The 26,671-nt window shown below is 43.2% G+C and overlaps 16 protein-coding genes and 1 non-coding gene across 17 annotated transcripts; 5 read left to right on the forward strand and 12 right to left on the reverse strand.

The window, feature by feature from the left end:
• Positions 1-294: 294 nt before the first annotated feature.
• On the reverse strand, positions 295-1,482 carry FOA43_002274 (uncharacterized protein; the record flags this gene model as incomplete). The annotated part of the gene is made up of 1 exon (XM_038922573.1): positions 295-1,482. The coding sequence occupies one exon, from the start codon at positions 1,480-1,482 to the stop codon at positions 295-297; it is 1,188 nt and encodes a 395-aa protein (XP_038778501.1).
• A 426-nt stretch (positions 1,483-1,908) lies between these two features.
• On the reverse strand, positions 1,909-2,592 carry FOA43_002275 (uncharacterized protein; the record flags this gene model as incomplete). The annotated part of the gene is made up of 1 exon (XM_038922574.1): positions 1,909-2,592. One exon carries the CDS (start codon positions 2,590-2,592, stop codon positions 1,909-1,911), a length of 684 nt encoding a protein of 227 aa, XP_038778502.1.
• Positions 2,593-3,280: 688 nt separating this feature from the next.
• FOA43_002276 (uncharacterized protein) lies at positions 3,281-3,694 on the reverse strand (the record flags this gene model as incomplete). Its single annotated transcript, XM_038922575.1, has 2 exons — positions 3,281-3,572; positions 3,690-3,694. 2 exons carry the CDS (start codon positions 3,692-3,694, stop codon positions 3,281-3,283), a joined length of 297 nt encoding a protein of 98 aa, XP_038778503.1.
• A 280-nt stretch (positions 3,695-3,974) lies between these two features.
• Positions 3,975-5,754, reverse strand: FOA43_002277 (uncharacterized protein; the record flags this gene model as incomplete). Its single annotated transcript, XM_038922576.1, has 2 exons — positions 3,975-5,536; positions 5,748-5,754. 2 exons carry the CDS (start codon positions 5,752-5,754, stop codon positions 3,975-3,977), a joined length of 1,569 nt encoding a protein of 522 aa, XP_038778504.1.
• A 95-nt stretch (positions 5,755-5,849) lies between these two features.
• On the reverse strand, positions 5,850-6,992 carry FOA43_002278 (uncharacterized protein; the record flags this gene model as incomplete). The annotated part of the gene is made up of 1 exon (XM_038922577.1): positions 5,850-6,992. One exon carries the CDS (start codon positions 6,990-6,992, stop codon positions 5,850-5,852), a length of 1,143 nt encoding a protein of 380 aa, XP_038778505.1.
• A 317-nt stretch (positions 6,993-7,309) lies between these two features.
• On the reverse strand, positions 7,310-9,241 carry FOA43_002279 (uncharacterized protein; the record flags this gene model as incomplete). Its single annotated transcript, XM_038922578.1, has 1 exon — positions 7,310-9,241. One exon carries the CDS (start codon positions 9,239-9,241, stop codon positions 7,310-7,312), a length of 1,932 nt encoding a protein of 643 aa, XP_038778506.1.
• Positions 9,242-9,358: 117 nt separating this feature from the next.
• On the reverse strand, positions 9,359-9,808 carry FOA43_002280 (uncharacterized protein; the record flags this gene model as incomplete). The annotated part of the gene is made up of 1 exon (XM_038922579.1): positions 9,359-9,808. One exon carries the CDS (start codon positions 9,806-9,808, stop codon positions 9,359-9,361), a length of 450 nt encoding a protein of 149 aa, XP_038778507.1.
• A 182-nt stretch (positions 9,809-9,990) lies between these two features.
• FOA43_002281 (uncharacterized protein) lies at positions 9,991-10,779 on the forward strand (the record flags this gene model as incomplete). The annotated part of the gene is made up of 1 exon (XM_038922580.1): positions 9,991-10,779. One exon carries the CDS (start codon positions 9,991-9,993, stop codon positions 10,777-10,779), a length of 789 nt encoding a protein of 262 aa, XP_038778508.1.
• Positions 10,780-10,792: 13 nt separating this feature from the next.
• Positions 10,793-15,191, reverse strand: FOA43_002282 (uncharacterized protein; the record flags this gene model as incomplete). Its single annotated transcript, XM_038922581.1, has 2 exons — positions 10,793-10,878; positions 10,943-15,191. 2 exons carry the CDS (start codon positions 15,189-15,191, stop codon positions 10,793-10,795), a joined length of 4,335 nt encoding a protein of 1,444 aa, XP_038778509.1.
• A 432-nt stretch (positions 15,192-15,623) lies between these two features.
• On the forward strand, positions 15,624-16,661 carry FOA43_002283 (uncharacterized protein; the record flags this gene model as incomplete). Its single annotated transcript, XM_038922582.1, has 1 exon — positions 15,624-16,661. One exon carries the CDS (start codon positions 15,624-15,626, stop codon positions 16,659-16,661), a length of 1,038 nt encoding a protein of 345 aa, XP_038778510.1.
• A 1,524-nt stretch (positions 16,662-18,185) lies between these two features.
• On the forward strand, positions 18,186-20,366 carry THS1 (threonyl-tRNA synthetase; the record flags this gene model as incomplete). The annotated part of the gene is made up of 1 exon (XM_038922583.1): positions 18,186-20,366. One exon carries the CDS (start codon positions 18,186-18,188, stop codon positions 20,364-20,366), a length of 2,181 nt encoding a protein of 726 aa, XP_038778511.1.
• Positions 20,367-20,543: 177 nt separating this feature from the next.
• On the forward strand, positions 20,544-21,911 carry FOA43_002285 (uncharacterized protein; the record flags this gene model as incomplete). Its single annotated transcript, XM_038922584.1, has 1 exon — positions 20,544-21,911. The coding sequence occupies one exon, from the start codon at positions 20,544-20,546 to the stop codon at positions 21,909-21,911; it is 1,368 nt and encodes a 455-aa protein (XP_038778512.1).
• A 271-nt stretch (positions 21,912-22,182) lies between these two features.
• Positions 22,183-22,264, forward strand: FOA43_002286. The gene has a single exon. It is a non-coding gene; the product is annotated as a tRNA-Ser (tRNA).
• A 41-nt stretch (positions 22,265-22,305) lies between these two features.
• FOA43_002287 (uncharacterized protein) lies at positions 22,306-23,211 on the reverse strand (the record flags this gene model as incomplete). Its single annotated transcript, XM_038922585.1, has 1 exon — positions 22,306-23,211. The coding sequence occupies one exon, from the start codon at positions 23,209-23,211 to the stop codon at positions 22,306-22,308; it is 906 nt and encodes a 301-aa protein (XP_038778513.1).
• Positions 23,212-23,561: 350 nt separating this feature from the next.
• Positions 23,562-24,038, reverse strand: FOA43_002288 (uncharacterized protein; the record flags this gene model as incomplete). The annotated part of the gene is made up of 1 exon (XM_038922586.1): positions 23,562-24,038. The coding sequence occupies one exon, from the start codon at positions 24,036-24,038 to the stop codon at positions 23,562-23,564; it is 477 nt and encodes a 158-aa protein (XP_038778514.1).
• Positions 24,039-24,169: 131 nt separating this feature from the next.
• FOA43_002289 (uncharacterized protein) lies at positions 24,170-24,685 on the reverse strand (the record flags this gene model as incomplete). Its single annotated transcript, XM_038922587.1, has 1 exon — positions 24,170-24,685. The coding sequence occupies one exon, from the start codon at positions 24,683-24,685 to the stop codon at positions 24,170-24,172; it is 516 nt and encodes a 171-aa protein (XP_038778515.1).
• Positions 24,686-24,826: 141 nt separating this feature from the next.
• On the reverse strand, positions 24,827-26,568 carry FOA43_002290 (uncharacterized protein; the record flags this gene model as incomplete). Its single annotated transcript, XM_038922588.1, has 3 exons — positions 24,827-25,791; positions 25,857-25,874; positions 26,310-26,568. 3 exons carry the CDS (start codon positions 26,566-26,568, stop codon positions 24,827-24,829), a joined length of 1,242 nt encoding a protein of 413 aa, XP_038778516.1.
• Between the last annotated feature and the right edge of the window lie 103 nt (positions 26,569-26,671).

The following is a 26,671-nucleotide window of genomic DNA, read 5'->3' on the forward strand; positions in this document are numbered from 1 at the left end:
GGAAGTAAAAGGAAATGGAACGAGATACATTTTAATAATTTGTTTCTAGGGCCTGTGGTTTGGCGAAGTGGCGGAGTTCGAAGAGGCGGCGTGGCGAAGCGGCGAGTGGCCTGATCTGCAGCGAGGTGGGTGAGCATCGAGACGGAAAGCGAGGTGGGCTACGCCGCAGCCCTGCACCAGAACAAGGCTTAGCTGGGAAAAAGTTACAGTAAAGTATTTAATATTAAATGTAGTAATGCAAAATGACATAAATGCAGATCGTGAGGGTATAAGTAGGTGAGATGCGGGATACAATCACACATTGGTGACCTTGAGCACCTTTCTGGAGTAATCGACTTGATCACTGAGACTTCTATTCGAGAAATCACCTTGGACATTTCTGTAGAGAGGGCTACCGGGGTCCAAGCGAGGATCCACAGGGAAGCTATTACCTCTTTGATGTGTTGTTGGAGAGCCACTAGGCGTGGTGGTACCAGCCACCGAGTAAGCTCCAACGTTAAAGCCTGATTCTCGCTTTTCTTCGTACTCTCTTTGATGAGGATTGGACTCCAGATCCGAATAGTCGAGTCTTGGCGCGCCATTGGGGCCCAAACTACTTCCTCCATAGCTATCTCCATCATAATAGCCAAAGTAGTCATCTCCATGAACTTTAGAGGCGATACATTTCTTGTAGATGAAGTACGCAAGTAAAATAAGAAGACCAAGAGACACTATTCCAACGACAGTGAATACTCCGGCGACTTTTCCTTTACTGTCAAAAAAGGAGTTTCCTGATTTATGGCTTGAAGAGGAATTAGATGAGGCAGCAGCGGATGGAGACGAGCTTTGAGAGGATGACATTGTCATAGTCTGAAGAATGGTGCTTGTAACGGTTGATTTGGAATCACCGGAGATGGTCATGACTGAGTAGATTGTTGAGATAACTGGAGATGCTGATGTGGAGTGAGATGAAGTAGACGATGTTGATCTTGCAGAGCTGGCAGTCGGAGTAGGACTTGAGGTAGAGGAAGAGTCTGAACTTGAACTTGAACTTGAACTGGAACTTAAACTGGAACCTGAACCTGAACCTGAACCGGAACCTGAGGTAAAACTCGAACCAGATGGCACGGAAGACTCGGAATTCGATCCGGAAGTACTTGAAGAACCACCCAAAGTACCACTAGCATCAGGACCTAAAGCAACATAGCCATACAAATTGTCTGACTGAGAAGCACAATATTCATAGCCGTACCCAGGACAAGCAACATCGCATTGAGACAAAGAAGAGGTATCAGAAGGAGCATAGTTGGAGCACCAACAACTGGTTCCTTGAACTACACCAAAAGCATAGCCTTGGCACTTATCATGACAATAGCCGTTGGAATTGTACTGATTGACGTACTCAACGTTGGAAGCACCGGTGTTCTGTGAGGAACAGAGAGATAAGGAGAGCGAGTTGACAACAGACGGACCAATTAAAAGCGCTATAGCAAAGGGGCCCATAGGATCAGAAGCAAAGTGATGATGTGGGAAGAAGAGGAAGAAGAACAAACATTTGATGGGGACGAAGGATGTTTGATCTGATGAGGATTTAAAGGGATGAAAAGTAAAAATAGAAAGCAGCCGAGGGGGAACGATTGGGGCCGGGTGCTGCTTCACGTGTGGTTCCTGGTAGGCCGGGGAGTTGCCCGGTGGAGTGATGGTGTGGTGATGCACATCCCCTGCCCCTGGCGGCTGTCCCTGGCGGCTATCCCTGGCGAGTGTCCCTGACTGCCGTCCCTTGCTGCCTGCCTGGCTGCCTGACTGCCTGTCCCCCCCACAGCAATCCACCAACCAGGAACTACCGATTGCCTCTTTAGTAGAAGAAAAACTACGATTGAATTGGTTACACTAATGGCTACATAAAATATTTAAGACGAATGATAAAGGTTAGTCAAAGATCTTCTTCAACTTGGATAGAAAGCCTTTCTTGGCAACAGGCTTGGACACTGCTGGGGCTGTTTTAACCGTGTTGCTCTCTGGAGCTTCCTTTTTCACCTTCTTAACAACCTTCTTAACATACTTCGGTTCTTTAGCCTTTTCCTCTAACTCAACTTTCTTATTCAATTCCTTAGCATTGACATTTCTAACTTGTTTAAATGCATCCACAGTTTCCGGGTTCTTAGGAATAGCAATTCCAGGTCCCTTAATGATTGCTGCTGTAGCCTGTGATTGGTTAACAGCCTCTGTTTCCGGATTTGGTTCGACTGGGTCTTTGGGCATAACTGGTGTAGTCACAATCCCATCATTGGTCTCAATTGGCAATCCGCCAGATTCTGGAATAAATGCTGATCCCTTGGATGAAGCTGCCTTAACGTTAGAAAGATAAAGAACGTTGTTCACATTTCCACCCTTATCTGTTTCCTTCTCGTAATCGGAAGAAACTAACCATTTATCGTCATCAACGACAAATTTGAACTGAACCTTTTCTTGGTTCGCAGCCAATGGAATTGATGACTCAAAAGATCCATCCGGTTGCTTGACAAGAGGGCATAGTTTAGACCAGTTATCAAAGTCTCCGGTCACAACGACGGATTCTGGTCCTTTGGGCCATTTGAATGTAAATGTAGACATATTTATCAGTAATTGTTACTATAAAACTGAAGAAAAAGGGGCGAATAGACAACTGATATAGATAACTATCTGTAAGTTTTTCGCATAAGGCTGCAAAGCTGCGGGCCACGGCTGCAACCACGGGGCTTAAAAACTGCGCTTCGAAACTGCGGGGCCACGTGGTGTCCGTCTGCCTGCCTGTCTGTCTGCCTGCCTGCCGGTCTGGACAGCTTATCGTCTACCTCTATTTGATGAGCTGTGGTGGCAAAGTGGTTCACCATATATACGGCATCTGAGTACACGCCTAATGAGGGTATTCATGTTATTTCACTATCTCACTACTAATTAAAGCACTAACTAAAGCACTAACTAAAGCACTAACTAAAGCACTAACTAAAGCACTTACTAATTCCTTAAAGCACTAACTAATTCATTAAAGCACTAAATCTCTCACTACTCACTACTCACTAAAGCACTTACTAATTCATTAAAGCACTAACTAATTCATTAAAGCACTAAACCTCTCACTACTCACTAAAGCACTTACTAATTCATTAAAGCACTAACTAATTCACTAAAGCACTAAACCCCCACTACTCACTAAAGCACTCACTATCTCACTACTCACTACTCACTAGCTCGCTTCGCTCGTTAGTTCGTAGCTCGTAGTTCGTAGTTCGCAGCCCGCAGCTCGCAGCTCGTAGTCGCGTCAACTGACCACACATCCCTTCTCCTCCTTATCCTCATCCTCACCTCCCTCCATCTTCTCTATCTCCTTCACTATACTCTCAAAAACCTCATCAACATTATAATTACTCTTCGCAGAACACTCCATCACCGGAACCCCTCCAAATTCTTTCCCCACTTCCTTCAATTCTTCAAAACTCACCTGCCTTTGTACTTCAAGATCCGCTTTATTCCCCACTATAATCAGCGGCCTATCACTTTCCATCGTGTCCAATATCTTATCTCTAATTAGCCTTATCATCTCAAACGATTGTCTATTCGTTATCGAATAAATCAATATATATCCATGAATCCCTATCAGAAGTTTGTTACTTATTACCGAAAACTCATCTTGGCCTCGCGGTATCCATTACTTCCAAATCGTATGCAACTCCATTGTATTTGACTGATTTGCTGAACTCGTTCTCTATTGTAGGATAGTAATGATCTACAAATTGATGCTCCACAAATTGAACAGCCAATGATGATTTCCCCACTGTTCTTGATCCAACTATGGCAATTTTGCGTTCTTTCCTTTTTATTCCACTCATCTCGTTTGACTTACTAAGAAGAATAAACTCGTTAATGCGTTACATCAATTTCTCCCTCATCGCGAATGAATAAAAATAATCACTTAGACTAAATTTCATGTAATGATATTATGTAGATAGATACACTCAGCCTCGGGCCCATTGCATACATTGCAACGCGGTGACAACTATAAATATCGTCACCGGTAAAGTAAGAATGACGTATCCGTAAAACAACACTCCTGCCATCTCCTTCTGGTATATCTCGTTCAACTGGCAGATCTGTGAGAGTTGAATAGCTGGTGGAGAAGTGATGAGTAAAAACGATGTGATCAAAAAGATTGGGTCGTCCAAAATACTCAATCTAATATATTTAACGCACATCACAATCAATGGAAGTAGAACCATGGATGGAAGAACCATTCTTGATATAAGTGCACCAAAGATCATCTTAGAATAGTGTCTACATGCTGGAGGAATGTCTGTAGATGGAGCCAAGTTGGCACCTAGAACCACCAAGATGAGAGGAATGGAAACAGAGCCCAATTCACGAATAGACTTGGCCAACGTGTTCTGTATGAACCCGTTTGCTTCATAAAACTGGTATTTGATGGGACCAATCGATGCCACAAAAATGGCTAACACCATCGACCAAAGAGGTGGGTTCATCCACCCGGCGATTCGTTTTAGATTGAGCTTCAGCTTGGCTACCACCCCCGTTGGAGGAGAATCTAACTCGCTCATAGCCGTCATAGAACGGCATGTGGCTAGCATAACCGGCAACAATTCATCGTCGGAGTCTTCTTTATCCTCGATTTGAACGACTATATCGCCCCTGGCTGTTCTGGATACAGTCCTCACTGCACAAGTAGGTATCGAGTTGGCACTTTCCGGTGAAATCAGATCAGAACTTAGCAGTGTGATGCTATCGATACTACATGAGTCGTAATTACCGGTAGCTGGTGTAGCAACTGGTACGGGAACTGCACTAACTGTATCGGGTCCGGGAACCTCGCTAGAAAGAAGAGGATCGTGAACTGTTGAAAAAGCTGTGTCCGATCCATCAACCACCTCGGAAACCTGAGACGTATCTGTATGCTTCCTGTCATTCTGCCCATTGAGATTCCTCTCAGGATCTGTATCGGGAATGACGCTCTCTGCATATATAGCATTCACGGGTTGTTTCTTAAGCAAGGAATTGTAACCCCATGACCAACGAAGCATCTGGCCCAATTGCTGAAAAATTAACAAGTAAACCAATCCACGTGATGCGATCTTATCGGCGTTATCATCAGGAACATCGTCCCATTCAAGACCTGGTAAAGTGTAAGCCAAGGCCAAAGTGAGCGAAACGGGTAAAGAGTTTGAATTTCCAAAAACACCCATTGCCGTGACGAAATTGGACTCGGGCTCAGTTAAATTCAAGAAGCTGGAGATCCAAGTGGATGCAACCAACGATACAAAAGTCGTGACAGCATATAGAATTGGAATGATGATCACCTCCAACAACTTTTTAAGAGATAAAGAGGAGGCCAATTTGGTAAAGATAAGGGCCGGCGTGAACACGTCTACGTTCAATCGAGAGATGATCTTTGTAGCATTGCTATTGAGGAGGCCATGAGTGGCGGCCCAGAAACCTGCCACACACACTATCACCACTTCTACGACGGCCTGAAATGTGAGAAAGGTGATATGCAGGTAGTTGAAGTCTGTAGCTACGGCATTTGGTGAAAACATTTATGAGGTGAGGACGAAAAAAGAGGGTAGCAGAGGGAGAAAGGAACAAGGAACAGGAGGTCAAAGAGCAGGTAGTATGAGGTTGAGGCTGTGTGCGCGCTACTGGGTGCGCCCACCAGGGATTGGGGATACCGGGATTTACCTGGGGATATCGGTACCTTAGCAATGGGGCATCTCAGCCACCGGGCATCGCAGCCACCGGGCAGTGCACAACTTTTTGGTTGCTTCCCGCAACCTATCGGGGCGCTTATCTTGGATAAGGAAATTAAATTAGATAAGAATTATCTAGCTACGTATTAGGCAATCAATACTCATTCTGCGTTTGATCTTGTCTGTTTGAGTCTTCAGCTTAGAGGTATCTGGCTTGGCGAGAATAGGAATAGTGGTTCGAGTAGCGGAGATGGGCACGTAATTGTAGTTGTAATAGTAGTTGGTGGGAAAAGATGAGGCGAGCGAGACAGATGCCGAGCAAGGGGACGTGGTGGGGAGAGTGGTGGCGATAGCTTGAGCTGCCTTTAGTACAGAAAGGAGTCCCTGGTGGGGCGAAACCGCGGTGGCCGTAGGAGTCACGGGAGTCTTGGGAGCTAAGGAAGCCACTGGAACCACTGGAACCACTGGAACCACCGGGGCCGAAGGAGCCACAGGAGCCACAGAAGCCAGTGGGAAGAGCGTGTGGTCAATAGGTCGTGGGAGGAGGGTGTGGTCAGTAGGTCGCGGCAGAATGTATGGGTAATTTCGAACCACATCTTGCCTCACTGGATATCCCCAAAAGGCAGGCGACCGCGAAATCATGGGGCCCGTTGGTTGTAAAGCCACTCGGAACGTCTCCTTCGTTGAGTTCCTGCGGACCTTAATTGCATTACCCTTATCACGCTTAACTTTCACAGTCCCAATTCCCATGCCCTTAGGCCTTCTTCTGTTGCGTCGTCTCTTAAGATCCGCCTCTGTAACCCTTAATCGAAGCATTCCAAACCCCCTATCGTACGGCTTTAAACACAATTCGACAAAATCCTCACCAAATAGTGGAATCAATACATACCGAATACTGTAGCAGAATTTACTCGCCAACACTTTGGCAATCGAATATGGAATCCAGGTACCTTGAATCTTCAAAAAACCTCCTCTGATTCGGCGAAGCTCCTTCTCTAACTCGGGGGATGACTCCACCAGCTTAACTATGTCTGCCTTGTGATTCCCGATAGCCTTCCAAAGTCCCGTAAGATGTACCAGTCCTGTGTAATAGTCCCAAATAATCCAGTGATCGCCCACCTTGTATTCATACACGGTCAGAAAGTTCCTCGGGTCGATCGACGTCGAGTATCTGCGCTTGGGAATCGATTCTGGTCTCGGTAGAAAGGCCATTTGATCCGCTGGTACCTTGGTCAGTATCTCCTCCGAGTATCGGTGGATAGGGTAGTTTACTGGCATGTTGAAAGGTGGTTGAAGAAAGAAAAAAAGGAGTATCCAGCCATCAACAAGGGCAAACACTTATCTTCTACCTTCTTTACGTGCCACATTTGGTAATGAGAAGTGGTGGCATCTAATCTTATCTCATTCACACTTGCTTATCTTAATTGGAGTATATATCCGGAACGGGTAATTGTTCGAGAGCTGCATATATTTGTCCTCGAAATCTGCACAGTGCTTCTGCGCGACGCCGCACGAATCCGCATAAATAAGCCGCATATAGCCAGAAATGTTAATACGTTGCGCCGCATCGCTGAGCCGCGCGCCTGTGTATATCTTTATTTCTTCTCCCTCGTCACTTCAACTTTCTTCCATCCACTAAATAAACCTCTCAATCGAGCTTTGGCGCTGCTGCTTGCATTCTCTCTGGCTCTTCGAATAAGAACAGTCCCCACGTGACAGGGCTCGAAGAAATTGAAAAGCTCGTCCTCTGTATATTTCTCAAACAATTTAAAGTTCTGAGTCTGCATGTATCTATCGATAAACCTACTGTTAAATTCGGTCACTTGGTCTTCAAACTGATTCAAGTTCAAATAACTCAATGTCTGCAGATTATCCTTGTTTGCCGAGAGAAATTGGTCGTATTTAATAGTGCTAAGCATCCCTATTAGGTAATCTTCAAACTGGTATCTAATGAAATCGTCTCCTCCATTGTAACTCCCAATATCCAATGCATTGCTGTTGAGCATCTTTGACGAAGCCGGTTCAACTCTTGTTTCCTTTTTTGTCGTTTTTTGACCTTTACTCACCTCATTCATCACGTAGTCTATAAATTGCTTGTCTTGTGACGTTAACGTGATCCAGTCTTTTAAATCCTTGGATAAAATCTCCAATTTGACTTCTGGATCCTTGAAAATAAAGTCCATGGCACTGGCAGCCTCTGTTGGAAAAGAAGAATCGTTTTCATTGATGTAGAGAATCATATCAAACCACTCTTTCTTCCGCTCAAGTAAGATGTCATTTGAAGTTCCAACTAAAAACCATTGGGTATTCTTATTCACCAAGTAATCAAGTTGCTGTAGAGTAATGAACGGCTGAAAGAATCCTCCTTTATCGAATAATTTGAGTGGCATTCCAACGAATCTAAGCATGGAACCACGATCGCTAGACTTTAAAGATGTAGGGGTTTGCAACTTATACGATAGTTTGTCCAACAGTGGAGATCCACAGTCCGATAAGTTCATCAGAAGGTTGGGAATAAGCGATAAGAGCGAATATTGTATGTTGGAAAGAGTGTTCAAGTCTTTACAGAATATGAGGACTCGCTGTTCAAGCAACAGAGCCTTGTAAACCATCAACAACTTGCGCCCAAGTTTGGTGACGAGCTCTTTCAAGTTCAATCCGATGTAGAAATCACTCTCCCTAATAATTTTGGTGCTTCCGCTGGGATTATCATTCACCCCTTCGTACAAGTCATCATCCTCAATCCGATACCCATGGCTGTTGTATACAAGAGAAACGTTGTCATACAGAGCCTTTATAATGCCTTTATCAGCAAAGTTAAGCTGATCGAAGTAGCTTTTAGTGATGATACTCAACTGTTCCTTTAACTGGATTGTAATTGGGTATCTGGTGATCACAACAACCGATTTCTGAATCACGGACCTTGTGAACTCCTCTTGGCCTACAGCTCTATGTAACGTTTTACCTTCTTGCTTCAATCTATCCATATCAAGTTGTCTAATGCATGCACATCCAAATAAAGTAGTTAATCCTTTGTTAGGTTCACCTATTTCGGCAGCTTTGACCTCTCCATCTACTAACTCAATATCATCCTCTTTGTCTATCGGTAACTTAGGACAACCATCCTCAATGTCATCATAAATCAACGTAAAGTTGGAAAAGGTCTCTTCGAATAAATGTGCACCATCTGGCAATGCTTGAAATGGTAACTGTGCCCAGACTTTGGTGAAATGTTGGATCTTCAACATTTCGTTGTCTTCTGTAGTGGTGTCATCTATCCAGTACTCGATTTCTGGACCCCGGACATGATGAAAGTCCACAATACACGTTCCAAAGACAAACTTGTTACGTAATCGATTCAACTTGGTGTCCATTGTTTTGTCTAGTTTGAGCTTCACCTTCTTTATGTTTGGAGTCTCAAGGATTTCAAAGGGCTGCATCGAGGAATCAGATAGAGATGGCGGAGATTCTGGTACAGGCGTCGTAGATTCTGGTACAGGCGTCGTAGATTCTGGCACAGACGTCATCTCTGACTCTGGTAACGTCTCCATACCCTCTTAACGTTTAAGAGATCACTACAATCAACAGTCTGCATTTTTAATTTCCTTTTCACTATGTATTTACATCCTTACACCGGTTTCAACTTACATTCTGTACGGATCACTCATATATCTCACTATAGGTCCCTCTCCCACCACCGTAATGGCCTTGTCGAACCAGCCAAGTAGTGCACCGCCACTCTTCTGTCCCTCTTCGGTAGTCATTAAGACGTAAATAAACTTAACTAGAACATCGACCTCGTCTATGGAGAGCTGTGAAAGAAGTTCCTTAACCTCTGATTGTTTGGCTGTATTGAGCACATCCAAAACCGTCAGGAGATATCCTTTCTTGACGATATCTGTGGATCCATAGGGAGGATCCTGGACGCAACTTTTCAGAGCATTCACCAAGTCGTTAGAACCTATATACTGACGTATCTGCTGAATCTTAGGCTCGAGGTCTTGAGCCGAATAATTGGGCAATTCTAAATCATCCGCAATAAATTGCTTTTCTGGATCGTATTGATCCACGTCGACTCTTCTCCAGTCTTCCATATTTGAGTGGCTATAAATGGAGGAAAACAGGAGAGTGTTATTGGTACATTGACGGCATCGTCCTTTTTATTTTCCTTTCTTTTCATCAGCTTCGCGCTTCGAGACTAAAATTGACTACAACAGAAAAACGTGTCGCTACCGGACTCATAGTAAGACAACTCATTCATTTCTTATGCTTTTCAATGTCATCACTACAAAACTACCTTTCCAAATATACCATTGGTACTAAAAGTCGAAAGAAAAGGAAGCGCATCGATGATGTTAAAGAGGATGTCGACGAATATATAGACGCTGACGCTGACATCGATGACTTGATTGATAAGTCTTCAGTTACCAGACCCAAAGGTAGTTGGAAGAGTGTCGAAACTAAAGAAACGGTTGCAGTTCTCCCAAAATTGAAGGGAGATGGAAGTTATGCAGGATTCCAGACTAAGGATCAATCAGAACGAAGCAATGAGGCCGAGGTTAAAACTATTTACAGAGACCTTTCAGGCCAGAAAATTGATTCTAGGGACGAAAAATTGCAATCTAATAAGAAAGATAAACCTACAGAGAAGGCTGAGAGGAAAGAACAGCTACAAAATGTCAACAGAAGTGAAGCTGATGTAGTGAGAAAGCTACAAGAGCTAGCCAGACTTAAAAAAGTCAAGCATGAAGGGTTGAATTTGTATGAGAATAACTCCGAATTGAACAAGAAGAAGAAAAAAGACGTCAAGCAAGAAGATCCGGCTCTTCTATTTGACAAGACCATTAAAAATGACTACAATAAGACTCGATCGGCTCGTTTCGTTAGCATTACTGGTAGAAAACTATATAAGGAAGGTTTTCCTCAGAACAGGTTTGATATCAAGCCCGGTTGGAGATGGGACGGTGTCGATCGATCCAACGGTCTTGAGAACAGATGGTTCAAACGTCAGGCCGAGATTCATGAGTCTAAAGTCTCGCACTTCACCACTGCCGAGGATGTATAAAACTATATTCATACTAATTCATATCACGTGTATCGCTTAACTCATTATTCATGGTTGTCTGTGTTTTCTCTATAGCCACCCCTTCCTCTGGCTCGGCCTCTGAATCCTCCTCTAAAGCCTCCTCTGGCTCGGCCGCGGCCTCGGCCTCTTTCTCTTCCTCTACGGCCGTCTTCTTCACGTCCTCCACCGTTGAGCATGTTCATAAGCTTCTGAGACTCCTCAGAGTGGTTTTCAGCGACTGGCTGTGTTTCGTGGAACGCAACTGGAAGTGGCTGATTTATATCCTGGTAAAGTGCACCTGTTGGAGGTGGTGGTGGGAAATACCCAGGAGTTGCACCCGTTGTCATTGAAACTGTCGAAGCAGCAGGTTGACCTGCACTTAAAACGTTGCCAAGAACAGAATTGTAAATGTTCTGAACGGCTGCCGAACCAGATGAAACTGAAGGTTGACTTTTAGTCTGCCCAGCATCTTCAACTGCCTCGGTTTTGTTCGTTTGGTTCTCCTCCTTCTTGATCACGCCAAGTAACTCCTTCTTACTCTTCTGCTTTTCCTGCTGCTTCTGCTTCTGGTGCTGCTGTTTTTTGACTTTAGCAGCTTTCGCGGTCTTGGGATCGGCATGGTAAACAAACTGGCCATGCGTCAAGTTGAGGAGAGCAGAAGAATCTACGGTAAGTCCACGCTGAGTCTCCAATCTGCCATCAAATTGGTTACCAGTCAGCACAGGCTGATCAAACACAACTTGAAGTAACACCTTCGAGTCGTAAGACCGGACTCCAACAACAGTACCCTTAGAAAATAAAGAAACTTTGCCAGAATCCAATGCATACTCTACACGATCTCCCAACTCGAAGAATTGCTTTCTCAAAAGCAGGAATCTCTTCGAAGGATCAAAGACAGCAGTACGTGGAATTCCCTTGATTCCCTTTTTTTCAACTGGTAGAACCGTCATTGAGTAACTAATGATCTGTTTTTCAACCAGACCAATGCCGAATTTTGTTAGAGAATCCGAATTCAATGACGTCTTGATGAAGTTGGCCTTAGTTTCTCTCAAATAGTCCTTCAACTCCTTCAAATTCTTCTTCAAAACGTCCTCGTTAACACCCCTGAAAAGTTCTTCAGACTCCGGAATCGAGTTTCCATGATAGTTTCTCAAAGCTTTGAACACTTCAGGGAACTTCTTCATGTAGTCATCAAGGGTGGCCACTGCTAAATCACTGTACTCCCAATAACGCTCGCTTTTCCGTGTGAAACCAAGAACTTTCTGCTGCTTTCCTTGGAACTTTAGGCCTAATCCAACATCTTCTCTTCTTTCTCCTCCCGGGGCATAGATCAAGTACATCGACGTGATCTTAGAAAGGAACAGCGGAGAAATGTGGAGCATCTTGGCCACTGTATTTGATGGATGGAACTTGAGTGCATGCTTTTCATACTGTGCACGGGTGCTACCAAAGTCGGGTTCGTGGCTATGGGCCACGACGGTCACTGTAAGTGCCAGTTTTCCGTCACTGTAACCAACGACTTTGGCAGGGGCACCATAAGAAAACGAGCCCAAGAAGATCACGTTAGAACCAATCGGATAGGCTTCTTCGATTGGAATTGGTGGGGTTTCTTCAAACCGCTTGTCCTTGTGAATCACATCTTCAACAATAAATTGTCTAGGGAAGCAGTCCACCTCTTTAGAAAGCATTTTAACATATGCGCCGTCTTTGGTTGGTGCCAGACCTATCACCCTTCTAGCATACACAAGCGCTTTGATTGGATTTTCGTCCTCTCTTCCGTTTTGGTTTGATCCATCCATAACTTTACTGTCTAAAACTTCCTCATTTCGAGCAAATCTTAAACCTTTCTTAACTTTCATTTGGTATATGATCTCACGCCGATTCTTGTCGTTGTCGCCGTGTTCAACTCCTTCCAATGGAGAGGAAATAACCTTGCGACTCTTGCCAGATCTGGCACATTCATACCTCTTGTCGTTGTCGGTCACAGAAATGATCTTGTACTCACGTAAATATGGGTAGTTGGCATAGACCACCTGGCCAACATACTGCTTAGCAAACTGTTCCACAGTCAATCCGGAGTACACGTTTTTCAAGGTAAGAATCATAGACACGGATCTAGAAGGCTGTTGGAACACCACCAAGTGTGCATATTCCAAGTCATACGAAAATGGAATCGTCTTGAGGGTTGGAAATCCCGCAAGAGCGTGAGTTCCCATAAGAGAGCCCTTGCAGCGACCCTGAATAAACTTTAACCCGTCCATAGATGGTAAAGAGAACTCGGATTCAATACAATGAGACTCGAAATCCGGTAGCCATTCAGGGACGGGCGATTTGACTAACGTCTTCACTTGAGGATTGAAGCTGTAGATCAAATCCTTACCAAAAGAATTCCGCTTCTTTTCCTCTGGGGAAAGCTTCTCATCATAAGGTTTCATGGCTTCAATCATCCTCTTCTCGTCCACAAAGGAGAGAAGAACAACGGCTTCCCACGGTGCAGTTTTGCCGTTCATATCAATTGGGCAATCATTAGGATAGAAGTCAATAATAGGAGATTTAGGGTCGGTCATTAGCGTTCTATAGCAAGTAGGCATCAATTCTTTAGATCTTGCTGGAAGAACACCCATCAACTGTTGGAATGGCTTGAAAGGAGTTCCCTTGTTGAAATCAATCTTAACACTCATTCCCTTAGCCACATCAGAGATACGTGGGGCGTAATGATACCGGTAGTACCATGGCCAAGAACACACACCTTGATAGTAGTAGTAAAGCACCCATTGTAAACCTTCAACGTAATTCTCAGTCATGTCTTTGATTTTGTCTTCGTCATCAAGTGTAAATCCAAGTTTGTCTTTGTAATACTGGTTCTTCCAGGCAATAAACTTTTTATTGTACAAGTCCTTCTCATCGTCAAGAATCTCTTCACTATCCACAATGACACTACGTTGATAGCGTTTGATCTGGGTTCTCACATCATCAGCCCTTTTCTCAAAATCTTCATCTGTTTCATTTGGATCAATACCATCAATATCGATTCTAGCAGAGTATGTGTCTTTAGATTTACTGTGTAAAATTACCAGTCCAGCATCAAAGGCGAACTGTTTGATAAACTTCATGTTGACTTTGCTGTCAAAGAAGTCCCTAGGAAGGGTCAAAGAGGGGATCTTGGACTCATCTTCCTCCATCTCTTTAACGGAGAATTTTTGATTGTAAAGTGGGAACACCCATGCCTTAATATGCCCAACCATCTTCTTCTGTTGCTTTAAAAGTAGTTCTTTACCCTCTCTGGCTCTCTTTTTGGCACCACGTTGAGAAATGTTATCCAACTGGCTGTTGAACCATTCCACATCGACGGAGCCGCGCTCAAAGTTGTCGAGCTCAAAAATAGATAAGATATCCAACCAAACTTTCAAACGTTTCATGTTGATGGTACCGCTTTCGTTGAGATAACCATCGGTACGTCTCATTGCCTCTTTGAAGGTCTCGACAAGTAGCGGGAAAGCACCCTTGTTCAAGTGCAAATCTGGTAAGTTTGGTAAGAAATCGTTACCAACAACATACATAATGAGGATGAAATCGTCCAAGACTTTCTCGAAATCGTAGTCAAAGGTCAACTGATCCTCCAAATCCTGGAATTCTAGCTCCAAATACTCTCTAACCAAGGAAATATGCATAAGATAGAACTTCTGTTTAGTTAAATCGGAAGAAGGTTGACCTCTATTCCGTCCAAATACCACCTCCTCACGAAGTAAGGCAAAGTGAGGCTCGTGAGAAGCTAAACCAAGCATAATAAGATCTGCATCTAAACCATAGACACAATGTCTGGTATTGGGATCGTAGCCAGGCTGTGCCCGTTGAACACGAATATATTCCATGATTTTGTGCTCACCTTCACCGGGGACTTCGTGTCCAGACATGACCACCTTGACGTTCTGCCAGTTGGAGTCGTGGGACACCTTCTGGTTGATGTAGTACTTCAAGTTCTCAGTAACTTGTGCCATAAACTCAGTTCCGGGAGTAATTGCATTGGAGTCGAAAGGAGCCTCTTTAGGTATTGGGTCACCTCTCTCTATAGCCTTCCTCATATTCTGCTCTGCCTCAACGGCGGATCTGAATCTTCTGGCTCTCTGTTGGTTCATTTTTGCCCTTGGAGCAACACCATCGATGGCCATATAGAATACTTTTTTCGGCCTAATTGTGTTGAAAAGATGGTCGATGTAGGCAAAAATGGCACCAAACATCTGCTCCTCTGATAAGTGGATGATGGTACCATCGTTTGTATGTGTACAATTGTGAAGAATGGAATTCATATCGAGGTATAAATTGTCAAACTCAATCATCTGTTGACTATCAACCTCCTGAGAGGTCAATGGCCATCTTTCTGAGATGTATCTAAAGAATTTAGGGATACCCATAATGAACTGTGAAGAAGAAAAAGGAATAAAGGTGTACAAGGCTTTAGTAAATTGATACGGTACTTCATTTAAGCCAGTCGCGAATGGCGAAGAAAAATTTTCAATTACAGCGAATGAAAATATAAGAGGAATCAGATGAGACAAGAGAAGGAATAAAAAGGATAACTACAAGGGTTTATAGGCAGGATGAACAGTGGATTTTCGTTTGGGAAACCTGTCGGTGGCGGGTTTTCGCTTGGTGGGGGTAGCAATTTGAACGGCAATGGAAACAACATGAACAACATGAATACAAACAACATGAACAACATGAATACAAACATGAACAACATGAATACAAACAACATGAATGCAAACAGCATGAATGCAAACAGCATGAATGCAAACAGCATGAATACAAACAACATGAACAACATGAATACAAACAACTTGAACATGAACAAACCTTCAGGATTCTCTTTGACACCTTCTAACAGTACAACCCCCGGGTTTTCGTTTGGAAAGTCTGGTACTACAACCAATACGAGTGCTAACAGTGGAGGGTTATTTGATAGTAAGCCTGCGAGTGGGGGTCTTTTTGGAAGTAATACGACATCGAGCGGATTCAATTTTGGCCATGGAAATGTTGGTGACGCTGTGAACACTGGTAACATTGGTAACATTGGTAACACTGGTAATGTTGGTAACGCTGGTAACGCGGGTAACAGTGGAAACATGCTGAATCAGATACCTCAACTTACTCCAATGACCAAGGTGAGCGACCTCCCTGAGCAGTTTCAAAGACAGCTTGAAGTGCTGGACGGATACATACAAACACAGGTGTCGATATCTGAATATCTCAAGAATAACGAGTCGGAACATAGAGAATTAATCGATAGTATACCGCGTGATATCGAATTCTTGGAAAAGAAATACGTGAGTACTAACCAAGCGTTGAACAGTGATCTCAAGTTCATCGAAGGATTCAAAACCAAAACTTTGGAGAGCTTCAACGATTGGGTGGAGAGGTTGATTAAGGTATATTTACAGTTGACGAATCCGATGAGCAGCAGTACTAGCGACCAGAATCAGACTTCCAACTCTGCACGGATTGTTATTGGAGTAAATGGAACAAGGAGTGCTGCTTCTCCAAGCGTTCAGAAGCAGAAGCAGAAAAATGCACCTTCCTCTGATAAGAACTCGCCCCTAAACGTGACTCAGATCTTAAATTCCTATTACGCCACAAAGATTGATGACTTTAACGAAAACATACACAAATACCAATTGGTTCTACAGGATGTTGAGAGTTCCATCAATAATTTGGATAGAGCATCGCTGAATGGGGGTCCTATGACCATGGGAGGAAACTATGGATTGGAAATGGTAATCAGTACGTTAAGAGAGGAGTTTATGTTGTATGTAGAGTTGGCCAATGAATTTGCCGAGACTCATCATCGTGTCAACAGATTTGTTGGAGGTTCCGAGGCCTTTTAAATAATATGAACTATTCTATTCGCTCACTACTTACTAAATCATTTAATTTTTTTTCCTTCTCAGTATGCTTCACTTTATTCTTCAATGTCGTCTCCATCTTATGCAGTCGTTAAGAAAAGAACACTTATATACAATGCTCTGATCAACCAGGATGTGAAATTGGCAATGGCCGTATCCAACCAGTTTCGGCATCTCTATCCAGAGTCTTCAGAGAATCCGGCATTGCGTGATACTTCTATTCTTGATGTCGAACATAGTTTGACCAAGGAATTGGCAGGTAGAAAGGATTAATTATTGTGGATATATATAGTTAATGTACATCTTTTAGCAAAGTCAGTATTTGGGCCGGAAATAGCCGGTTCTGGATGGTCTGGTCGTTGAAAAGCCCATTCTGGCAGGTCTGGCAGGTCTGGCGGGTCTGACGGGTCTGATCGATTTCGGAGCTCTTCTGTGCTCCGTTCTCGTTGGCAGATACTTCTTTCTGGGGAGAAACCCTGTTTTGGATGGACCGCGAGGATAGGGTGTCCTACTATGACTATTGAAATGACTGTGTTCGGGATGACCGTAACTTTCATGACTGAAACGTCCGATATCGCCCTCTCTCTCTAATTCTCTTCTATCTTTCTCGTATTCTTCACGAAGCTCTCGTGGCAAATTCTGGCCAGTAAATGCTGATCCGTTGATGTTAGGAGTCTTGGAAACACGCGGATATGGACAATCGTCACCAAAATGGCCCTTTTCGCCACAGTTATAGCAGTAAATCAGTGTTTTGGAGATAATGAATCCTCCTTTAGGTGCCCTCTTCACTATATAGCTTCTCCACGTGTTGGGGCATCTATCAGTCGAATGACCATGAGAATTACAGTACGAACAAAAGTTATAGTGCCTTCTCTCAGTACACTGGCTTCTATAATGGCCTCTTTTCCCGCAGTTTGTGCAAACCATCGAATTGGGACACTGCGACTCGTAGTGATCGCCTACTTTGCCACACAGATGGCAAACTACCACCGGGCAATGTGCTCTTTTATGGCCTCTTTGATGACAGTTGCTACAAATTGGCTCGGAAACTTCCGGAACTGCAACTCCAAAGTATCTTCCCTCTCCTCTGAGCTCTGCCAACTCATCGTTGTTATTGTTGACCTCAGAATATGAAGGGGCATAACTGATTTCTTTGTTCGTCTCCGGTGTTTTCAAAGGTATCGCAGAATCTATCACAGAATCATCCATCAAAGATTTCTCATCTGGATTCTTTTCTTCCTTCTCCGTCGCTTTCGCACTCTTTTCCATACTGATTTGCACTGGTAACGAAAGAAACAAAGTACATGAACTGCCGCAGGAAAATCCTCATACTTTAAATTTATTCATCCATTTCCTTTTAGTTACCCGGCCTCATTCCCAGAATTTTAGCATTTTTTTTTTAGCCTGGAGATTCGCGAGACGTTTTTGAGGAGAAGAAAAAAACAAGGCATTAAGTAAATCTGTCTCCCTTTCGTTCCATAGCTTCTCTTTGATTAGTCAATTAAAATGTCAGAAGAAGTCACTAAGAAAGTGGAAAAGTTATCAGTTGAAGACCAGAAGCATGTGAAGGGTAGCAGCAACGGCAAGGACAAAAAGGCAGGAAAGGGAAAGAAAAATCAGGTTGTGGATGATAAGAGACCAGTCTTTATTGAGCCTATGCCTGAGTTCATCTCAAGAAGAATGAAGATTTTCGATGAACTTAAGGCCAAATATGAAGCTGAAATTGCTTTAAATGAAAAGAAGCCAATCAAAATTACTTTGAAAGATGGTTCTATCAAGGAGGGTAACTCTTGGGAGACTACACCTCTGGATATTGCCAAGGCCATTGGTAATTCGTTCTGTCAAAGACAGGTTGCGGCAAAAGTCAATGGCAAGCTTTGGGATTTGAGTAAACCCTTTGAAGAGGACTCACAGTTAGAGTTTTTGGACTTCACAACGAAGGATGGTAAGGACATTTTCTGGCATTCTTCTGCTCATGTTTTAGGTGAAGGATGTGAGCGTCATTTCGGGGCTTTGCTTTGTTTTGGTCCCCCTACTGAAGATGGTTTCTTTTACGATATGTCCATTGACGAGAGTAAAACTGTAGTTACTCAGGCTGATTTCAAAGGCATTGAAGAAGCCTGTAAGAGAGTCATCAAGGAGAAGCAGCCATTTGAGAGAATTGTGGTTACTAAAGAAGATTTGCTTAGACTGTTTTCCTACAATAAGTACAAATTGGTGTTGATTAAGAAGAAGATCGCAGATGGTTCGAAGACTACAATTTACAGATGTGGTACATTGATCGATCTTTGCAGAGGTCCTCATTTACCAACTACTGGTAAACTTAAAGCCTTCAAAGTGGTCAAAAACTCTTCTTCTTACTTCTTGGGTGACTCCAACAATGAATCGCTTCAAAGAATCTATGGTGTTTCTTTCCCTGATAAGGCTTTGATGAAGGAACACCTCAAGTTCCTTGAAGAAGCTGCTAGACGTGATCATCGTAAAATAGGTCGTGAACAAGATTTGTTCTTCTTCAACGAGATGTCTCCAGGTTCTGCCTTCTGGTTACCACATGGTACCAGAATCTACAACACTCTAATGGCATTCATGAGGGATCAGTATAACAAGAGAGGTTACCAAGAAGTGATCACTCCAAATATGTACAACTCCAAATTATGGGAGACTTCTGGCCACTGGGGTAACTATAAGGAAAACATGTTTACTTTTGACGTGGAAAAGGAGACGTTTGGTTTGAAACCTATGAACTGTCCTGGTCATTGTCTTATGTTCAAATACAAAGAAAGATCCTATCGTGAACTTCCATGGAGAGCTGCAGACTTTGGTGTTCTTCACAGAAACGAGTTTTCCGGTGCTTTGACTGGTTTAACACGTGTCAGAAGATTCCAGCAGGATGACTCGCACATTTTCTGTACCGAAGAACAAATTGGCTCCGAGATTATGGGAGTATTTGATTTCTTGAAATACGTGTATGGTATCTTTGGCTTTGATTTCAAGATGGAGCTTTCCACAAGACCTGAGAAGTATGTTGGAGAGATTGCCACCTGGGATAATGCAGAGATTATGTTGAAGAATGCTTTAGTTGAGTGGGGAGGAGACTGGGAGATCAATGAAGGAGACGGTGCATTCTACGGTCCTAAGATCGATATCATGATTTCAGATGCATTGAGTAGATGGCATCAATGTGCTACCATCCAGTTGGACTTCCAATTGCCTAACAGATTCCATTTGGAATACAGATCGAATGATGACAGTGGCGAAGTTAAAAGACCTGTGATCATTCACAGGGCTATTTTGGGATCTGTTGAAAGAATGACTGCCATCTTAACTGAACATTACGCCGGTAAGTGGCCCTTCTGGTTGTCCCCAAGACAGATTTTGGTGGTTCCTGTCGGTGTCAAGTACCAGGATTATGCGCAGAAGGTTCAAAAGAAGCTTTGGGACTCTGGTTTCTTTTCTGAGGTGGATTTGACAGGTAACACTCTTCAGAAGAAGGTTCGTAATGGTCAGATGAAACAGTTCAACTTTATTTTTATTGTGGGTGAGCAAGAGATGACTACTGAGTCTGTGAATATCAGGAATAGAGATATTCAAGATCTCCAGGGTAAGAATGAGGCTGTCAAGTTAGATGAGGTGATTCCTAAGTTGGTGAAGTTGAAGGAGGAGAAGAGATTGGATAATAAGTTGTGAAGTATAGACATCTCTATGATAATGAAGTACTAAGAGAATGTTAGTAATCGTGTAGGGCATGTGTGCCGTGCCCGTGTAGTCTGTGCCGTGTAGACCTTGTAGGCCGCGATTTCCGGATTCTCGAAAAATGCGTAATTTCTTCTATTCTCTTACCTTCCTTACTTCCTTTCTGTAGTCATGAAATGGACCACGCCGTTACTTATAGCCCGAGTTCTGAAGGCCCAGGCAAATAGCGCCGGTGAATTAACTCTTCAGGAGCTGAAATCAAGACTCGTCCGCCTTGCCGAAGAAACCGTTGCTTCTACATCTACAACCACTACTACTCTCCAGCACAAGGGGAAGCGTACCAGTAAGGATTTCTTTGTGCCCAATTCGTCCAAGAGCGCCAGAGATGGCAATGGACTGCTATTGAGCTCTTCGGTCAATCAGAATGGTCCCTCTTTGGGGTCTTCCACGACTTCTACCCCACATAAAGCATCTTCCAAAAAGATCAAAAAGCCTAAAAGACGCAACAGAGTAAAGAAAGACGAAGATTTTGCTCCAATAAGCTGGACTAACGGATTTGCTAGCTCTCAGAATTATCGGCCCAAGGCCCGAACATCCTACCAGGCAAAAAGCGAGTTTGACACTATGATTAAAGATTGGATCACCACCAACTGGCTTAACGTGGACCAGGTTCAAATGCAGAAGAAACCCTGCCATTTTCTCATTCATGACAGAATGGCTTACCACGGATTGTCGGTGTTTGAAGCGGTGGTAAAGAATCTGGAGGACGAGTTTCCTGACATCAATCTTAGTCGCCGTGAATTACGCCAGCGATGGAACGATGAGTTTTCCACGATGACATTGTTAAATAACGAAAACACTTCAAAAATAGTGAGTAAGAAGTTTCTAGAATTGGTCAAGACGGTATTTTGGCCTGCTTTCAAAACACAGAGGCAAGATGCAGCATCTTTGTTGTTCAAGCAATACCTAAATGACCCGCAATATGAGCAAAACGTCATTGCAACGCTGAAAAGGTCTGTTTCTATCAATGCTAGAATGGTTAACTACCTCAAGAACTTTGAAAACTTGAACATTAATAACAATTTCACCTACATTAAGGACCGAGAACTCTCTTTGTTACCTTCTTTGGACTACAGTCAGCTTATATGGGATGCCCGCAAAAAGAATCGCGTGTTCAAGAAGTTTTCTCTGTTGAAATATACCTATGTCTTTGGTAATAAGGTCAACGACTTCAAGAACTTGGATAAACTCAAGTCTATTATGAATGACATCCCTTCTCAGGAAAACCCTTACTTTATAGTTCTTACAGCCGACAAGGAGACCTCTCTAGAATATTATAGGCTCTTGAAGCTTGCCAAGCAAGCCCACGTTGGTGATGAGGAGAAGAGAGGCTGCGTGGTGTTCCTCAATGAGATTACGGGAAATTCTACCACTACAAGTTTCTTTCCGCCCGATAATAAGACCAGGAACTATGCTGCTCAAACCTATAACGTTATCGATCATTTTAGTGAGATCTACGATATTTTAGAAGCACTATAATTGTCACGGTTGGTGACCAATTCTCAAAGTTATTTAAATGATGTATAATGGATAAATTTATTGAATGATAATAAAATGCGTCCCAATCAAGAAATAAAAGGTAAAGACTGAAGATTCTTACGTGAACTTATTTTTGATGTGTGTATATATGTGAAAGTTTCCAAAGCTAAGTTCCATACGTAAGACTACACCTATTTACATTCAAAGAACTTGAGAGTAATCAAATCAATATTTTACCAAAGAGTTGCAGCAAGTAAAATAAAGGCAAATTGTCACAGTGTCCGAGTGGTTAAGGAGCCGCCCTGCTAAGGCGGTGGGCTATGCCTGCACAGGTTCGAATCCTGTCTGTGACGATTTTTTTATGAGATGGTCCTTATAATTAGTTATGTAATACTTAAGTGAAATTCTTATCGACCAACTCCCTGACCGGATTCCAGTCATCTTTATTAACATAATCCAAAACTACAATACCACATCCCTTTCCATAGGCATCACTAATCTTAGCCTCTCTGAGACCTTTAGCAACTGCATGAGGCCAGGTGTCAAAGTCAAAGAAGTTGGAGGCTGAACAAAAGTTGAGAAACAGCTTTGGATCATTATCGGTATTATTATAATCCTTGGCCTTGTTCAACAAGTCCTTAACTAAATCAGCCTTCTTGGGAATATCGTCTTCAGACTTGAATTCACAGAAATCCTGAACACAAAACATTCCTGTGTCATCACATGAGGTATTATACTGCCAATTGGAGGCGGAAATACCGAATTTTCCACTATCATCTTGATTGTTGACCCCGAATCTTCTGAAAAGAACGATTTTACCTCTACAATTGTCCAATTTTGGAATCTCGTTCTTAAGATACCATTTATCTTCGTGGTTCTTCAAGTAATTGTCCCTGAAAACCTTGGGAAACTCATCGTTCTGGTTATCCCATTTACCATTACCCTCCTGCTTAATGGAGAGAATAACAGCCTCGGAATTATGGTCTTCTAAGAATTTATAGATATGCTCCAACTCCTCCGTGAACTTGACAGCACCGGCTAATTTCACAGGGAAGTTACCATGGACGCAAATCAAGTCATTTTTCTTGTCGTCGTTCACAGTAAGAAAGTTCTTGGACAAACGAATATCCAAAAATCTGGCGCCGTGGTTCAATTGCTCAGTGATATCTTCGCCTTGGCATTGAACCGAAGGAGGAGCCAACTTATGATAGGCTGGAGCTTCATGAGTTCCGGCAATGGCTAACTTAGAGATGTGAGTATCGCCGTTGATATCTTTCATCCATGAATCATAGTTGACCATTTTTGGAGGTGACTAGTCAAGAAACAAAGAGGGATAGGGAAAAATGAGCAAGGGAAAAAGTGCAAAGCTCCCGTATTTAAGGCAGGGATTAGTTCTCTAAAGGGAAGCGGGGAAGAATTGGGATGGAATTAGTGCAGGAAAGTCTAAGGGGGGGCAGAGGCTACGGGGAGCAAGGAAGCGGAAACTACAAGCTACACGGCAGAGCTACGAAGCTGCAGAAACGGGAGGGAACCACAGATAACGGGGACAGGTCCACGGGGAGCAAAGTACAGGCTATATGGGAAGAACTACGGAGATAACATTATATTAGCAATCAATTAATTGATTCGAATGATCCAAACCCTCTACTCTCACTTCATAACTCTCTTTAACAATACCTTCCCCTCAACATCATCAAGTAATTTACCATCAACTTCAGGCTTCGTCTCTTGATCTTCCTCATAACCTCTTTTCTTGGCGTCTTCAACCAACCATTGGTCAGCTGTTGGATCGGCCAACAAGTAAACCGTATTGAGATGTTTTTTCTGCACAGCCAACTTCTCAACGTAATCGAATAGAGCATCCTCTAGACCAAATCTTTTCGAATAAGCACTTAAAACTCGTAGAATGACCACAATTAATCCCTTGGGAGAAGTGGAGTTGGCAGCCTGCAAATAACGTGATACCACAAGGCCTACAGGAACCTCTTCAAAGAATGCATATTGGCATAGGTCATCTAGCTCGTGACAATTTGTGATGAAATTATCCGAATATTGTTTAGGTGCAGTGATCTCGTTAAAGAGACCAAGATTGTTAACGGTGAGATTATCAGTGGCTATTCTAGGCATGGTGGATAGTTAAATAAAGAGGAAGTTATAAATCAGAGAGATGAGACGATGGATTATTTTTGCATACGTCTACCGCGTCCCCCGGTGGCACTCCACCGCGCACCACTTAGGCACCCACCTTTGCACGTACTCTAATCCATGACATGAGCCTGGTTACTACTCGTCTTATACTCTTTCTCGCTAACCAGCCTTCCCACAACAGGATACTTCCCTTGGAACATGCCCTCCCAGTTTTTCAAGCTGGTCCAATCAGCTTCAGACAGATCCGAGAGATCATCAATTGGTTCATCCCACGACCGAATCACCTCCAATTCAAACGAATTCTTGGCCAAACCACGTGATGCATCGTGACCTGCAAAATTTGAGTAAGGTCCAGAAGGGCCATAGAATCTTCTGCCACTACTCACATCATACACTTTGCCTCTGACTCCAATATAAATCTTCTCCAAATCAAACCCATTGTAGTTGGACAACATTCTCGGAGTATAGTCTTGAATAACTGTGGGCTCTTCTTCTTCTTCCTTAGTTTTTCCCGATTCGTCAATTTCCTTGACCACATCTACTGTGGAAACTGACGAAAAGAGAACGTTTTTAAGAATAAGAGTAACGACCACTACTAACACTGCAATAAGAATCAAATCAGCCATGATTAGGGAAGAATGAGTAGTTAATGAATGAGAAGGTTATATACGAGGTCCCGTAAAGCACCTGCAAAGGCCCGGTGGCCAGGCGCCGCGAACTACGCCACCAGGCTCTACAATTGTTGGGCATACATATTCAGTACATACTCATGAAAACTCCACATCCTCTGTCCGGTAATTATCCAAGACAATTCTATACACAAAGTTGGGTGAAAATCCTCCTATGTTCGTAATATAAATGTCAATGTATTCAGGCGGCACGTAGTCGAAGATAGGAGTGGTGACCTCACATTTCCCCACAAGATCACTGTCTGCATAGGGCAGCACTTTACCCGAGTTACCCACTTCTATCAAAGAATTCCGGTCGAATGGATAGCTGGGCGAAAACTTGTACAAGCCAGCAACGGTAAAGACGGGTGTTCGATGCTCTTTGGCACATTCACACGCTGTAGCCACACCAGCTGCTGTTACACAACCTCCATTGGCGAAAACAGCCCGTGCCCCAATGAGTACTTTTCCCACACGTGACATAACAGCGAAAACGGTAGAATCTGGAATGATCACAGTCTCGATTTCAGCTTCAGCCAACTTCTTGGCGAACCGGTGACATAGTTCGATGTCGTTAGGGTAATTTTCTGTGATAAGAACCGTGAATTTTCTCTTTAAACTGGCCTTTAGAAGGAAATTGAGAACCGTTTCGGATCCTGGAGTTGGCGTAAGAAGCACCTCATTGTCATGGATCAAATCGACGGTCATCTGAGCTATATTCTCGTGAACAGAATCAATTTCATCTATTAATTCTCGTATTCCTTGAATCACCACAGATCTAAGGACGTCTTTATGCGAATTTCCATCGTTTTCGGCATCTATAGCGCTCCTTTCTTTCTTTCTCTGCTCCTCTTCTTCCTTGTCCAACGGTGCAACAAGAAGACGGAACATCGCAGTATTAACTGGTGCACTATTGGCAGAAGCAGACGCTGTACTATCACTTATCTCTTCTCTTACTATAGCCAATACACGACGAAGGATATTTCCTGCCGTGAACTCTCGTGGCTGTGCCTTCACAATACGCTGTCCGATTCTTCTGATCAACGCTATAAACTCATCTGCACCTTGCCAACGTGATGATGATGTCACTCGCATCAAAAACTGACATGTTTCAAGAGCCACTTTATACGACCCTGTAATTTGCCTTCTTTTAAGTTTGTTGACAAATGAATCTACAAGGATGACGAGTCTCTGTTGAGCAGAAGACGTTGAAGACGACATGAAGAATGAATAAGAAAGAAAGCCACCAACGAATAGAAGAACAAAAGAACGAGTTTGATATCCCTATGAAAAAATTCGCGATGGAGACTCCCAAATAGGAAATCGTAAAACATTTGGGATTATGACTGATTAGGAAGAACTAAATATACAGATCCATTTCAACGCTTTGATTGAGGTCATTCAAATAAACTATGACCTTAGAATTGAGTATCAATCTTTCTATTAATCGGACCAGATTTTATCAGTATTGATGCCATGGTTACTCTCAGATAATCCCTATAATCATATTCTCTCTCCATATCCAACAACATCTCTACACCACACAACTACTTGCTCTACACCACGCAAATGGTTGCTCTACCTCCTTTACATATGGGAATACGAAGCTGTAAAGCAACGAATGGGGATCCGGAATTACCACCAGAATCTAAAAGCTCTCTTAACGTCTGGTAGTGCGTTACTGGGATTCCTCCAACCAGGGCTATGATCGATCTGTCGGCGACCTTATCTGGAAGATGTTCTCTGAGTAGCTCGACCAAGACACGTGTAGATAGAGAGTCATCCACATTCAAATGAACATTATTGACTCCTTCAATGGTTTCTAGATAGACGTGAACCATGAAGAACAACAGTGATGAGAAGAGGTAAGGGGGAAGAACCTGGGAGTTATGCGGCCCACAGTGTCCTGTGAGTTCTCTACGGGGAGCCTCGCCTCAAAAAAGA

The sequence above is a fragment of the Brettanomyces nanus genome, chromosome 2 (genome assembly GCF_011074865.1).
Source record: "Brettanomyces nanus chromosome 2, complete sequence".
NCBI classification, from domain to species: Eukaryota; Fungi; Ascomycota; class Pichiomycetes; order Pichiales; family Pichiaceae; genus Brettanomyces; species Brettanomyces nanus.